Source organism: Panthera leo, chromosome B3 (assembly GCF_018350215.1).
Source record: "Panthera leo isolate Ple1 chromosome B3, P.leo_Ple1_pat1.1, whole genome shotgun sequence".
Classification (NCBI taxonomy): Eukaryota; Metazoa; Chordata; class Mammalia; order Carnivora; family Felidae; genus Panthera; species Panthera leo.
Window position 1 is genome coordinate 114,122,999 of NC_056684.1, and position 14,329 is coordinate 114,137,327.

A 14,329-nucleotide genomic window follows, 5' to 3' on the forward strand; every position below is an offset into this window, starting at 1 on the left:
CCCTACGGTCATCCCTGACCCACCTTCTCCATCCTTCACTTCCCGGCCCCAGGGGACATGTGTGCTTGTTCCAGACCAGCTGAGTGCCATTTTCTTTGGTTTCCCAGCCCTGCTTGGTTGAAACTTTTTCTGCCACGTCTTTATTCCTCCCTAACAGACCAACCTACTCTTTTCTTTTCTTCTTGTTAAAAAGCAGAGAATACGTCCCCACTCAGAAAACCAAGTACCCTGCCGTGTGCAAGTCCTTCGAACATTTACTGAGTACCTACTATGTGCATCACGCTGTGAGGAGCCGGCGCCACACGGATGTGGAAGATGCAGTCTTTGCTCCACAGCTGAAGGTGTGCCGGGCCACACGAGGCCCTACCCATGACCGCTCAAGCATTAGCTTGAGTCCCCAGTAAGGCAGGGGATGGCAACATTTTTCTGTAAAAGGCCTGACAGGAAATAGTTTCAGCTTTGCAGGCCATATGGTCTCTGTCGCAACTATTCTGCCAATTGTAGCGGGAAAGCAGACACAGATAATATGCAAACAGACAGGTGTGGCTGCGTTCCAGTATTTACAAAAACCCGTGTCAGCCGCATTTGACATCATGGACTACACTTTGCCAACACCATGCTAACATTTGTGTTTGATGTAGCAATATTCAATCCCTCAATTTCTAGAAAAGAAGGGCGCCAGGGGCTTTAAGTTCATCAACCAGAAGAGAGATCTGCTCCTGTGATTTACTGGAGCAAGTCCCCCACCCTCTTTAAGAAAAGGGGCATCTCTCTGGGGTCATGCAGACCGGGTCTGAGTTCTGGTTTTGCCATTTACTGCCCTTGGGACCTTAAGCAAGTTATTTCATCTCGTCAGGGCATCCATTTCCTTCTCATCAAGTGAGGATAACTGGGGCCACCAGAGAGGGCCGCTGTGAGGGTTAAATGAGATCACTGGTACACGGGGCTTTGGCACACCCCCTCCCCAGCGTATGTGCTCAGCGATCGCAGCCGTGCACACACCTTCAATCGTGAATGAATGGACGGAGACTCTTTCCATCTCTAGATTTCTGGTGCTGCACGGCAGGTGCCCGCTGAGTCCCGGCTGAGTCCTTGGGACACAGTCCTGACACGACCTGGTTAGGGTGTCCTATTCTAATCACCTCCACCCTCCCCAAATCCTTCAGAGCCGCCCCAGTGCACACAAGAAACTGTACTGCCTCTTCTAAACCATTAAGAACAAGCTAATAACAATTTATACTGAGCTTTAAAGTTTTTTTTTTTGTTTTTCTCAAGTGAAGAAAAAAAGAGTCAAGAAGCTAATAGGCAGAAGAATGCTATTCGGAATGTCCCTGAATGTCCCGGAAGGCTTCTGGACATCAGTCTTCCCAGGACTCTGTGGGGCCTCGGGGCAGCCCTCGCTGTCCAACCCAGTCCGTGTCTGACACTCTCCAGGCAATAGGATTCCCCACCCCGGGCAGCAAAGTGCAGGCAGGCCTTTGGGTGAGGGAAGTAGCATTCCGCTCACACGGGACCCCATGGCACCAGGATTAGGCTGGGAGTGTGGAGGAGGGGCTGGCACTGGGGTGAGGACCAGGGAGCTGGCCCTTGGCTTTCCAGGAGGCAGACCCGGGGGTGGGGGGCACAGAGACTGGATGGAAAGCGTACTTGTTACATGCAGAATCCACAGGTCGACCAGATGGAGGTGCCGGCAGCCTCACTTCCAAATGCCCCCAGCGATGCGGGACCCCGGGAGTCAGGGCAGAAAAGGCCAGGAGAGCAGAGAGCAGAAACTCAGGCTCCTCAGAGGAGCCAGCCCACCAGCAGGCCTCACTCACCTTCGGCTCCAATGGACACGAGCTTGACTCCCTTGCTGGCGATGAAATCCAGGGCCTTGTTGACGTTGGAGATCTTGTGCACTCTCATTTTGCCTCTCTCCGGCTTGGCCAAGCGCTCCCCTGAATACAGACCGAGAGGGAGGGCAGGAAGGGTGAGATGCTGTTTCCGGGGACCCAGGCTGCTGCTCTCACGACCCCCTCGCCTGGCTGCGAGCGAGGGCCACGCTGGCAGGAAACAACAGAGAGAGCTGACCCTGCCTCTTTTCTGCCACTTCTCAGACCTGAACTGCTTGCCTCCACCCAGCAGATCTGTAGTAAGCCCCCCCCCCCCCCCCCCACCAATCAGGGACTTGGCTGGGTGCTAGGAATAGAGGGGTGAATGAAACCGTTTCCTGCCTTTGTGCACTTACGGACCAGGAGGAGATTCAACAGAGAAACACACAAGTATATGCAAATGAGCAAACACCAAGAAGGATAAATACTTAACAAAAGGATGCAGAGGAGCACAGGAGGAGGACAAAGGGCTTAGGGAAGTCAGGGAAGGCCTGTGAGTGGGAGGGCAGCCAGGCCAGGACAGCAGGGAGTGATGTTCAAGGCAGAAAAGGAACAGCACATACAAAGGCCCTGAATCCCTTCTAGTCTGGAACGTTTGGCCTGGGAAGGTGTGTCGGCACTCTCGAATATTCTGGAAAAGTTCCTGGCGTTTGAATGGAGCTGCCCACAGCCTCCCTCTCTCACTTGAAACCGCTGCCTCCCGCAGGGACATCGTTGGCTTGGCTCCAAGTCAACCCCCCCACCCTCACTCCACCCCCTCCTCCAACTCAGGTGTCAGGCTCAGAAGCTGTGGGGAGAGGATGGTGCCCCCAACAGCCCACTAAGAGCACTTTCGGCTCAGAACAGAGGCACTTGGGGCCTTCTCGAAACTATTTGAAAAATTCATATGCCTAACACGCGCGCCCATACTGGGGGAAGGGCACAGAGCAGTAAAGTCTCTAAGAGGCCAGGGGCACCAAAGGGCTGAGAAGTACAATCCTAGAGCCCCAGACTCAGTACGCCTGCACCTGCCACGGTCTCCAGCACAGCCAGCTGCACACCCCTCTGTGCCACACCAAGCACGTGAGCCGCCTGGCTGAGAGAGCTCAAGGGGCTGGGCGGCCACAAGGTCAGAGCAGCGCTTCTGCAGGGGGCCTCCCGGCCCCCCAGCTTCTAGGGAACAGACTTCCTGCTACAGATGGGATGAGGCAGTTCCCAGGGAAGCACAGCTGGGCTTTTGTGATTAAATCAGGACTTTCCACTCGCGGCCGCTGCTCAGCCTCTCCAGCAAGGTACCCCGCCGTCCTCCCGGGCAGATGACACGCCATATCTTCCCACAGGATGGATGGAAGCGGCACCCCATCCCGCCCCCCGCCCCGAAGGCCCTCCTGCTAAAGACCCAGCCGTTAGGTCCCACCAAGCCCGGGCTCCCCAGCCAGCTGACGGCTGTGCACACCGGCTGGAACAGGACGGCGGAGGCGGTCAGGCCAGCAGTTCTCGAACTTCAGACACCCAGCCTTCACCTGCCTCCTATGTTTCTGATTTAGGAAGTTTGGGGCGTGTTCCGGGAATCTGCAGGCTGACAAGCAGTCCTGTGGACTCTGGTGTGGGTGGCCCAGGGACACTTCTCAGAGAACCTCTGCAGGCAGCAGCCCCTTCCTTCCGTCACTCTATCCACCTCAAGACACTCAAGGAAGAAGAGGCAACGTCTCAGTGACTCCATTCCTCCCACTCCATGGGAAGAGACAAGCCCGCTTCACGGACGCACACCGGTCCCGTTCAGTGGGGACACACTGGCGGCTATGCAGAAAAGCCCAGTTCAGGGCATCCGGTCACTCTACTATTTGCCAAGCATCACCTACATGCCGAGTACAATCTGAAGCGCTTGAGACACAGAGATGAAACCATCCCTGTCCCCAAACAGCTCAGGGTAGAAGGGGGGGAAAAAAACCAAGTGAGCCAAAAATGATCATGCCACGGGGAAACTAACACAATAGAGGAATTAATGGGGTGTGACAGGAGCCCAGAGGAGGGCAGCCACTCACGTGGTGAAAGCCTTCCTGGAGGGAAATCCCGAGCCGAGTTTTAAAGAATGAAAAAGAACAACACCAGGTTTGTTTAAACGAAGAAATGCTGGAAGAGGAGGCAGGGAAGGATGCTCTAAAAGGCAGTTAAAGGAAAACAGTATGGCAGTTCCTACAAAAAGTTAAACATAGAATTACCATATGATCCAGCATTTCTACTTCTAGGTTTATACCCCCAAAGAATTGAAAGCAGGGACTCGAACAGACATCATCCACTCATGTTCACAGCAGCATCTTTCACGATAGCCACAAGGTGGAAGCCGTCCGTCCAAATGTCCCATCAGATGAGTGGATAAACAAAACGTGGCACGTACATACAGTGGGATATTAGCCTGCCAAAGGAAGGAGATTCCGACACATGGTACAACACGGATGAGCGCAGAAGACGTCACGATGAAATAAGACAGCCACAAAAGGACACGTGTCCTGTATGATTCCACTGTCATGAGGTGCTGAGAACAGGCAAACACACCGAGACTGCAAGAATGGTGGCTTCCAGGGGCTCGAGGGAGAAGGGATGGGGAAGTTAGTGTTTAATGGGCTTGGAGTCTCTGCATGGGATGATGGAAAAGTCTAGAGATGGATGGTGGTGATGGCAGCACAACACTGGGAACGTACTGACTACTTCCGGGTACAATTAAAAATGTTCAAAATGTTGGGGGCATGGGTGGCTCAGTTGGTTAAGCTTTCAGCTCAGGTCATGATCTCACAGTTTCGTGAGTTTGAGACCCGCGTCAGGCTCCATGCTGATGGTGCAGAGCCTGCTTGGGATTCTCTCTCTCTCCCGTTCTCTCTACCCCTCCCCCATTCATGCTGTCTCTGTCTCTCTCAAAATAAATACTTTAAAAATGTTCAAAATGGTAAATTTTATGTTATGCAGATTTTACCACACACACACACACACACACACACACACACACACACACACACAAATTCCCCACCCCACCCCCCAATGCACAGATTTTACCTGCAAGGGGTTATTTAGAAGTATTGGGGGGAAAAAGCCAGTTGGAGCTTATGCAAAAGCCCAGAGGGTTTCCAGAAAGCATGTCATTGGTGAGGACTGCATGTCTCTTGGGGTGGCAGAGGGTCTGAGGTCTGATACCTTTTTGGGAAGTTAGTTGAAAACAAAACAGGTGCCAGCTCACAAAGGATCCTTCAAGCTATGCTAAGGAATGCAGGCCGCAGGCTTCGAGCCCTGGGGAGGCACTGAAGGGCTCTGAGCAGGGAACAGGGAGACCATATTTGGGCCGTCAGATGGTCCCTCTGGCTGCACTGTGGGTGATGGACTGCAGCGGCGGGGAAAGAGCCAGGTGGGGGTTGCAGGCCTCTGTGGACCACCTAGGTGAGAGCTGACCCAGGGCCACACTGATACCACGGTAGCAGAGGTTAAAAGGATAACAGCAAGGGGCGCCTGGGTGGCTCACTGACCGTCCGACTTCAGCTCAGGTCATGATCTCACGATTCGTGAGTTCGAGCCCCACACTGGGCTTGCTCCTGTCAGCACGGAGCCCGCTTTGGATCCTCTGTTCTCCTCACTCTCTGCCCCTGCCCCGCTCTTTCTCTCTCAAAAATGAATAAACATTAAAAAAAAAAAAAAAAGAAAGGATAACAGAACGGACAGAACTCGAATGCCCAGTTGGAGACAGAGGAAGAGCGGTCTTTGATTCCTACATTAGGTTCAGAAGGACAAGATGGAGGGGCGCCTGGGTGGCTCAGTCGGCTGAGTGACCGACTTCGGCTCAGGTCATGATCTCACAGTTTGTGAGTTCGAGCCCTGCGTCAGGCTCTGTGCTGACAGCTTGGAACCTGGAGCCTGCTTCCGATTCTGGGTCTCCCTCTCTCTCTGCCCCTCCCCCTCTCATGCTCTGTCTCTCTCTGTCTCAGAAATAAATAAACATTAAAAAAAAAAAAAAAAAAGAAGAAGAAGGACAAGATGGAGATGATGAGAGGAAAGAGGTCTGCCGGGGCCAGGGCTGGTCAGCGCAGTTTGGGACATGCTGAGGGGATCCTGGGGGGCATGTGGGTGGAGATAGGGTTTGAGAGAAAAGGCTGGACTGAGACCAGGTCTGGGACTCACTAGGGTCAAGGTAGAAGGTAAAGTGAAGAGAGTAGCTATGATTACCCAGTGTATGAACCAAGGTGAGAATGTTGGAACCACCGACCCCTAAGGCATGGTGGAGGAAAGGTATTCATAAGAAAGTGGAAATGTGCATTCAAAGGGAGCTGCCCCTCCAGATTTCTGGACATCCAAATTCTACACGGGGGGCCAGATAAGCGAGTGGGATCATCTGGATATAGGCAGATGGGTTCTAGTGGAGCTGAGGTTTGGAGATGGTTACATAATGACCCCAAAGTCCAAGCACTCTGGGGGGGAAGGGACCTCCGAGACCACCCTCCATACGCCCTCGTTTTGCAAATGAGGGTGCTAAGGCAGAAAGGCAGTGACATGTCCAAGGACACATGGACGGCTGGATGCAGCAGAGCCGGAAGCAAACCCGGTCTCCTCGTCTTAATTCACACAGGTCGCCCCTGAGTTCTTGCAAGAGACCCACAGCTCACCACGACCAAAGGCAGAGCAGAAGCAGGTGGCAGACAATGCTCCCAAAGCGGCCGAGCCCAGCAGGCAGCACCCCGTCTCGGCCAGGGCGGCCCACCTCACCTGAGATGACCTCCAGCAGCAGCATGAGCTTTAGTCCGTCCCGGAAGTCCTCCTCGATGTTCTCGATCTGCGTCCCCGCCTTGCGAAGGTGGGAGTTGCACCATGCCGTGAACGTCTGGGCAAAGGAAAGACGAGCAGGCCGTCAGGCTCCCCACAGGCCCCACGGTCTCTGAAGCCCTCACAGGGGCCTCCGGGGGTCCCCAGGACCCACCTGCCTCATGCCCTTTCCAGCTGCTGTGTTGGCACCAGTGGGATGGACAAAGCAACACGTCCTTTAACGCCTCCCCAACCAACCTTCTTCCAAAAACACCACCCCGTCCACAGCAGAAGGGCCAGCAACTTACCTCTTGGGGTATAAGGCTTAGTTTCGATCTTCACAGTTACAAGGCAGATCACCCCAGAGGTAACACATTAAGCCTCACTAATTAATTAGGGCAAAACAGTTCATTAAATCCTTGTCCACTTGGCAGGGACAAGGGAAAGACTTAGTAAGTCTTGTCGGGATCAGAGTTCAGAGGCCCGGGATCAGGATAAAGGAGAAAACGGTGAGCATCCTGATGCCCGCGTGTGTGTATGTTTGGGGTAGGGATGTAGAGCCACCTCAAGCTGCAAGAGCATGAGGAAGAATTCCAGGAAGGTTATCTAAGGAGAGAAAATGAAAGACCGTCTATATTGTAATTTTCTAGCCGGTGGGGACAGAGCAGCAACACTGAAGCCTCTTCTGTAGCAACCAAGCAGTCCTGTGCCAACAGCACCACCTTGTGGCTCAAACAAGGAACAGGGTGACTCAACAAGCAGAGAAAAAAAAAAAGCGCGTGCTTCAATTTCCCACGCCCACCTAAAATCTGGGCAGGGGTCTCTCCCCAGCTGCCACATTCCACGGGAAACAGAGAGACGAACTCTCTTGCTTCAGATCCAATCCACTTCTTGGCAACTCCACACTTCTATGCATCAACCAAACGGCACTCAACTACATGGGGGCTCAAGAGCCAACGTCCAGCCCCCCACAGCAGGGCCAGTCAGCATTCTTCCCACCTGCCCTGCGAAGTTGCAACAGTGAGCAGTGTGTTACTCAGCAACAGCAGCCGCCCCAGAACTACCCTCCTCAGCAAGGTCACCAGACTCATGACCCCTCCCCCCCCACCACTTCCTCTTGCCCCGGAGGAACAGTTAAGTGGCAATGAACTGGCAGAAGGGAAGATCGCCACACTGGTGACCATCAGGGGAAAAGAAATGGTTGCTTAGGTTTATAAGGAAGAATTACAGAGCCTGTGAGCAGGAAGAAGGGATAACCGTTCACGTAGGTGGGGAGAAGAGGCAGTATTATGACACCCCCAGTTCTGACCTTACCTTTAAACCATGCCTCACTAGGAATTTACCAACATGGGCTACTTCTCTGTCTCTGCAAACACACCTCCACTCTGTAGGCCAGTCTGCTCCCGTGAGAGAGAAGAGGCGCGTACGTGCTCTCCAAAAGCTTTGCGAAGGTTGGCACAGAGGCTAAGGGTGGGCAGGGGGCGTAGACGAATCCTCAGCCTGGAATATCTTCTAGGTCGCGCTTGGCTAGCTCATGCTCATCTCCCAAGATCAGGCTAAGATATCACCTCCTCCGGGAAGCCTTCCTGACAGCCAACTGCCACATCTGGGTTGGGGCACAGAGCCCAAAGCACCCTACACCCACTCCATCATTGCCCATATCCCACTGCATGTTCCTTGACTGGCCACCTGCCAGAATGGGAGCTCCTGAAGGTGTGGACTCAATGCTCTCCCCAGAGTCCCAGGCACAGAGTCAGGGACACAGCAGTGACCAAAAGAGCAAAAACCCCTGCCCTGTGCAACAGACATTCTAGTGGAAAATTGGGCAACTGGGGAAGGAGCCAGTGAGAAGCTGATGTGAAGTGAGGGGGCCTAGATGATCCCACTGCGCCTGTGGGTGATGCCGGATTGTATCAGAGCAGGGGGCCACACAGTGCCCTCAGGGACCCTCCGGAAGTGTGAGACGACAGCTCAGAGGAAAGGGCAAGAAGGAATATTTACTGGGTGCCCTTCCTTTGTGTTGGTGCTACAACCTGGCAGGAAATGAGAGGGCACTTAGCCTTTATCTTCATTTTGTTAAGACTATTTTGGTTGTTGTAAAATTAGAGTGTTAGAGAAATTTTTTATCTTGAAGATAATTTATTTTGTGGTTCCATATTCTCCCCCAGCTGCACCTGTCCATATACTACTGCCCGGATGTCACCACACTGTGTAGTTAGCGGGGGGGTGGGGGTGGGGTGGGAGTCTTTCTTCATTTACCACCATCTTGGATTTCCACAGCGCCTTGCTCTCATCTGCCTTCCAGGCCCACACTCTGCCAGTGCCTGGAGATTTCTACAGACCGGAGGGTAAGTGGATCCACACCCCTCCCACCCCCCCAAGCAGGGGACAGTTTCAGTCCTAATGCGGCCAGAGTCCTGGCGGGAATCACCAGCACAGCTGGGGCCTGTGAAATCTCACTGTTTATCACCCAGTTGTGGAGAGGGGTTGGGGATGAGAGGAAGAGGCTGGTTTTGAAAAAAGACACTGCTTTTGCAAGAGGAAAATGCTGTTGAAAGCAGCCAGCCCCATTTCCTGGGGAAGCCAGGCTCAGAGCCCTGGGAGACAGAAATGCACCTGTGTTTGCTCACGTCTCCCACACAAAACCCTGCTTCTGAGGCCTCCGGGACTGCGCTTCGCTAAAACCCTCAGTCTTGCATCCCGGGCCCCACTGATGATGCCTTGAAGGGGCGTCTGAGCACCTCCCAAATAAGACAGTTCCACCAACAAGCAGCACCCATCACGCAACTCAGGCTTACATAGGAAATGGCGGAGGTAACTTGGTGACCGAGAACATGCCTTCGAGATATACCAGATCTGGATTCAGTGCTTAGATCTACTCTCTTCAAGCTGCGTGACCTTCAGACTACCCTCCCTAAACTTTAGTTTCCTGAACAGTAAAAGAGAGACAGTGACGGCATGCTTTAAGTCAGGAGGATTCACTAGAAAACACTTAGAAAGTGCCGGTCACTTAGAAAAGTGCACAATCAATGGTAAAGGAGGAGAAAGAGTAGCTCCCCTGAACCTCCCGGTGGACCCACCACTCTGTGTCCCCAGCCTGCAGCCTTCCCACCAAACTCTGCCTGGGGCCCACCCCAAAAGTGCGGCCCTGGGTTCCCAAGAAGACACTTGGTGTGTCTGAGAACGCGGATGTGTTACGGGAAAGGACTACAATTGTGTGGGGTGCAGAAAGCATGTGACTTTGACAGCGGCCTTGTGACTCCTCAACAGAGGAGAGACTAATAGGGCAAAGAGTGTGTGGGGGGGAGCACGGGGTGGGGGAAGTACAGCACCAGCAACGTGGGCATCCAGGCACACCACGCAGTGATATTCTTTCCTCCAGCGTATGGCCCCACCTGTTGTGTCTGAGACACTGAAGATTCACGCTTCCCTGGCCAGGGCAGCGCTTCAGGAGCTCCTTAGTAAAGGATTTATTAAACTGTGGTTTCAAAGCCCAGAGCTCAAGTAATTTCCACAAGAAACACAAAGGGTGGAGGTGTCTCAATTGCTGGTGAAGACGCACGAACAGACCTTGATCTTGACGCTCAAGCTCCAACATTATGACCGAGGAGGACACTTGCCCCTTAGCAGTGCCCCAGGGGTCCAGCAAGGAGGAAAAACCAGCAGCCACAATGGACGTCCATGGCTAGAGACCCAGGGCCCCTTGACCCCAAGCACGGGGAGCAGTGCTATCCCAGCAGGGCTATGGTCCAGTCTCATTCAAATGAAGGGCAGAGGGCCATTTATTGCCTTAGTCCCCACCAGGCCAGGCCCCATTGGACCTTCCCCTTGCTCCAACTGCATCATCACTGGGTCCCTCTTTGGCTCACAGACTAAAGAGATAGAGGGAACCAGTGGGCTTTCTGTGGATGCACGCAGTTGCAGAAACGGGCTCGGGAAACATGCTTGGGGCGCCATGCTGGAAGTGCTCGCAGGTTCCCTTTCCCATTTCACCCTCCTCCAGCCCTGCGGCAAGTTCTGAGGGCGCTGGACAGAGAGAGGGGGGCTAGCGGAGAACCTGGACCCCGTTCAACCTCTCACTGACCTTGAATTATCTACCCGTATCCCATCTGGATTACCCCATAGGCATGACTCGGAGGCTGAACCTTTAAAGTCCAGCGGCGTTCACAGCCTTGATCTTGGTGGAAGAAGGGAGTGCAAAACACGAGATGCTGAAGCACAGGAAGGTCACTCTACAGAGTGAGCATCTAAGAGCCTGGAAGGGTTCATTCTAAAGAAGACAATGCAACCACTTCTGGTCAGGTGGGCACCTTGGGCCAGTGACACAACAGGGCTCTGCCTCAAGGCACTCATCTGTAGAATGTGGGGTAATATGATGGGGGTAATAAGAGCATGGGGTTGGAGGGGCCAGTAAGACGATCTGTTCAAAACATTGAAAAGAGCCTGGAAGAGAGTGACTGCTTAATAATTACCTATCATTACTGCTACCACACTAATTAGAGTTATTGCAAGCTCCTGTTGCCCAACATATTTCACCAAAGAATGTTAGAGCTGGGAAAGACGCTAACATCACCCAAGTCAAAGCCTCACTTCACAATGGAGGACACACGACCAGAGAAGGCAAGTGGCTTTTCCCAGGCCACAAAGTTGGGTGTGTTCACAAACCAGCCAGCCTCCTGACTCCCAACCCCACACACTTTCTGTTCCACCAGGACATCGTAGATTTCAGATTCAGGTACAGGTGGGCTGAATCTTGTGGAGTATCATTGAAAATGGGTCACTATGAAGTGAAAATACCAACCAGACAGGATCTGGATGACTCCGGTCAGCACTGGCACAGAGTCTGAGCTGATGAAATGTCAACAGAGCTGGCGTGGGGTGGGCAGCCTCTCCGGGGGCCGGGGGCAGCGTGGTGGAGAGGGGTGAGGGAAGCAGAGCCACAACACAGGCAGGTGACCACCAAGACATGGGAAAGCGTTCTGGATGGTGAGCGGATCAGAAACACGTCTTTGCAGGGAACTCTGGGAACTGGGGCTCTTTGACCAGGAGGACAGAAGAGAGGGCTCAGAGGCCACCCCATATAGCTGAAAGATCTTCCTGTGGATGAGCAAATCAGCTTGCTGGGTGCAGCCCCAGGCGGGACAAGGCAGAAGCAAAGAGCAAGCCTGACCTGCATCTAGTCCCAGCTCTGCCCCTGAGTGATCCTGAACAAGGGACGTCACTTCTCCCACCCTCAATCTCCACATCTGTAAAATGGGTATAAGAAGAGAACCCACCTTGAAGGATGGTGAGGATCAATACAGCAACACGTGGCAACTGCTAAGTACAACCACGCACACATCAGGTTCAATGAATGGTCACTAGGTGGAGGACAGGAAGCTTCCGGGAAGGCTGGAGTTCAATGTAATAAACAGACCTAATGTTGGATGTACAGTGTGCTATCTGCCAAAGGTATGTGTTTGGTGAGGGTGCTAGGAAAGGATCCAAGCACCCCTGGGGGCCGTACTAAGTAAGGTCCCTTATAACTCTGATTCTTTGAGAGACCAAGGCAGTCCTTGTTCCCTTAGAGATATGTTTAAGGAGCTCAGTTACCAAGAGTCACACTTAAATGTCTAAACAGGGCTTCTCAGCCTCCGTACTATTGACATTTGGGGCTGGTGACTTCTTTGTTAGGGGTGGGGGACCTGTTCTATGCATCACAGGATGTTCAGCAACATCCCTAGCCCCTCCTGTGAGACTCCAGCAACAACTCCCCATCTCAAGTTGTGACAACCAAAACTCACCCTTAGCTGAGAACCTACAGGAGACAAACATACGCCCTAAATAATAAGATTAGCAGCTAACGTCGCCTAAGCACTTACTTCTGGGTATTGTACCCCCTTTAAATCCTGTATCTTCACGGCAACACTGCGAAGCAGGTGCTATTATTCTTTGCCATTTTACAGATGAGGAAACCAAGGCTCAAGGAGGTTGAATGCATGAGCAAAAGGGGCAAATGTAAGAAAAGTAGGACTGGCTAGTCCTCACCGCCACGTACGCTCACGCATCTTTCTTAAAACATTGGCCCTCTTGGGGACAGCAACATGGGCACAGAGAAGAGGTTGCCAGGGTACAAGACGGCAGGTGACAACTGGAACCCAGCTTCAGTATGAGAGTGGGGGTGACGAGGGGACAGGAGCAGCCTCTGCCCCATTTCACATGGGAACATGGGCCCTCGGTTGCCAGCTCTCCAATGAAGGGGAGCTAGAAATCCGGCCCTTTTATATGAATCCCCTAGTTTTTAAATGCTCATACCATTTAAAAATAAGACATCCCACAAGCCCCCAAAAAGCTGTCACCAGGATAACTCTAAATTCAGAATCATAGGGTCCCACGGCATCTGGCTGGCTTAGTCGATAGAGCATGCAACTCTTGACCTTGGGGTTGTGAGTTCAAGACCCATGTTGGATGTAGAGATTACTTAAAAATAAAATGTTTTTTTAAAAGGCAGGAGGGGCACCTGGGTGGCTCAGTCAGTGAAACGTCCGACGTCAGCTCAGGTCATGATCTTGCGGTCCGTGGGTTTGAGCCCCGCATCGGGCTCTGTACTGACAGCTCAGAGCCTTGAGTCTGCTTCGGATTCTGTGTCTCCCTCTCTCTCTGCTCCTCCCCTGCTGGTGCTCTGTCTCTCTTTCTCAAAAATAAACATTAAAAAAATTTTTTTTGATAAAAAAAAGAAAAAGAAAAGACTCAGGGTCTCTGGCTCCACAGTGGGAAAACATGAAATCTCTGTAAGTCTCCTAACAAAAGCAGCAGCACACGCAGGAACATCCAGTGTGTTGACCACAAGAACACAGCAGTGCTTAGCACAGTCCCCTTCTCACACCATAGCTGACACCAGCCATCTAGGGATCTGGCAGTAGGGGCTGACAGGACTTCCTGTCAGAGGTAGCAGGGGCTCCGCTCATTTGGGCCTGATCAAGGACTGATCCCTGTCACCAGCGATGACAATTAGATGTGCCACGCACACCACCACACTTTGTGAACTGAAACAAAGGAACCAATGTTCATTTACTACATTTGCAAAAATCAGTTTCTGCTAATTCCCACCGCAGGGCGGGTACAGTGACGAGGCCTCAACACGTCACAGTGGGCCGACTGGGTACAACCCCCGGGGAAAGAACTACAATGGGCTCATGCCCAGGGCGGGGGCACTATTCTGGGCAAATGACGCTGAAGACAGAAAAGACCACGCGTGTGAAAATGTTTTTGCCAGCATTACTGGAGAGGAAGAGATTAGAAATGGCCCCAAATTATATTAATAAAGTATCAGTAAATTATGATTCATCCACTCAGTGGAACACTATACAGCCAAAATGAGGGGTTCTGAAATCATAGACTATTATGGGAAAAAAAAAAAAAAAAACCCTTAGATATAATTAACAAAAAGCGGGATACAGAACTGTGTGTGCTGCGGGTTTGAAACTACGTGAGTGATCACACAAGCAGGAAAAGCACCTGAAACAAAACACATCCGAACGTGCACAGTGCTGGCACTCCAGTAACTAATGTCCGTGACTTTGTCTGCTTCCCTTGTCCAGGCGTCCGCAAACGTCGCTGGTTGTTAACGATCTGCTTCCCCCTGCTAGCACTTTCCTTTCTGATGTTTACTCACCTCTGCGCACAATCCAGGCCGTCAGCTCTTGGCTGACCTCACC

The 14,329-nt window shown here is 52.4% G+C and overlaps 1 protein-coding gene across 4 annotated transcripts in view; it reads right to left on the reverse strand.

Annotated features, from left to right (window-relative positions):
* Positions 1-14,329, reverse strand: part of ACTN1 (actinin alpha 1) — a 95,911-nt gene that overhangs the window by 38,694 nt on the left and 42,888 nt on the right. For all 4 annotated transcript variants that reach the window (XM_042943596.1, XM_042943598.1, XM_042943595.1 and 1 more), the window contains exons 2-3: positions 6,597-6,711; positions 1,818-1,937 (exon numbers count right to left, since the gene is read on the reverse strand). In XM_042943596.1, the coding sequence (XP_042799530.1) occupies positions 1,818-1,937; positions 6,597-6,711 (235 nt within the window). The remainder of the gene's footprint in view (positions 1-1,817; positions 1,938-6,596; positions 6,712-14,329) is intronic.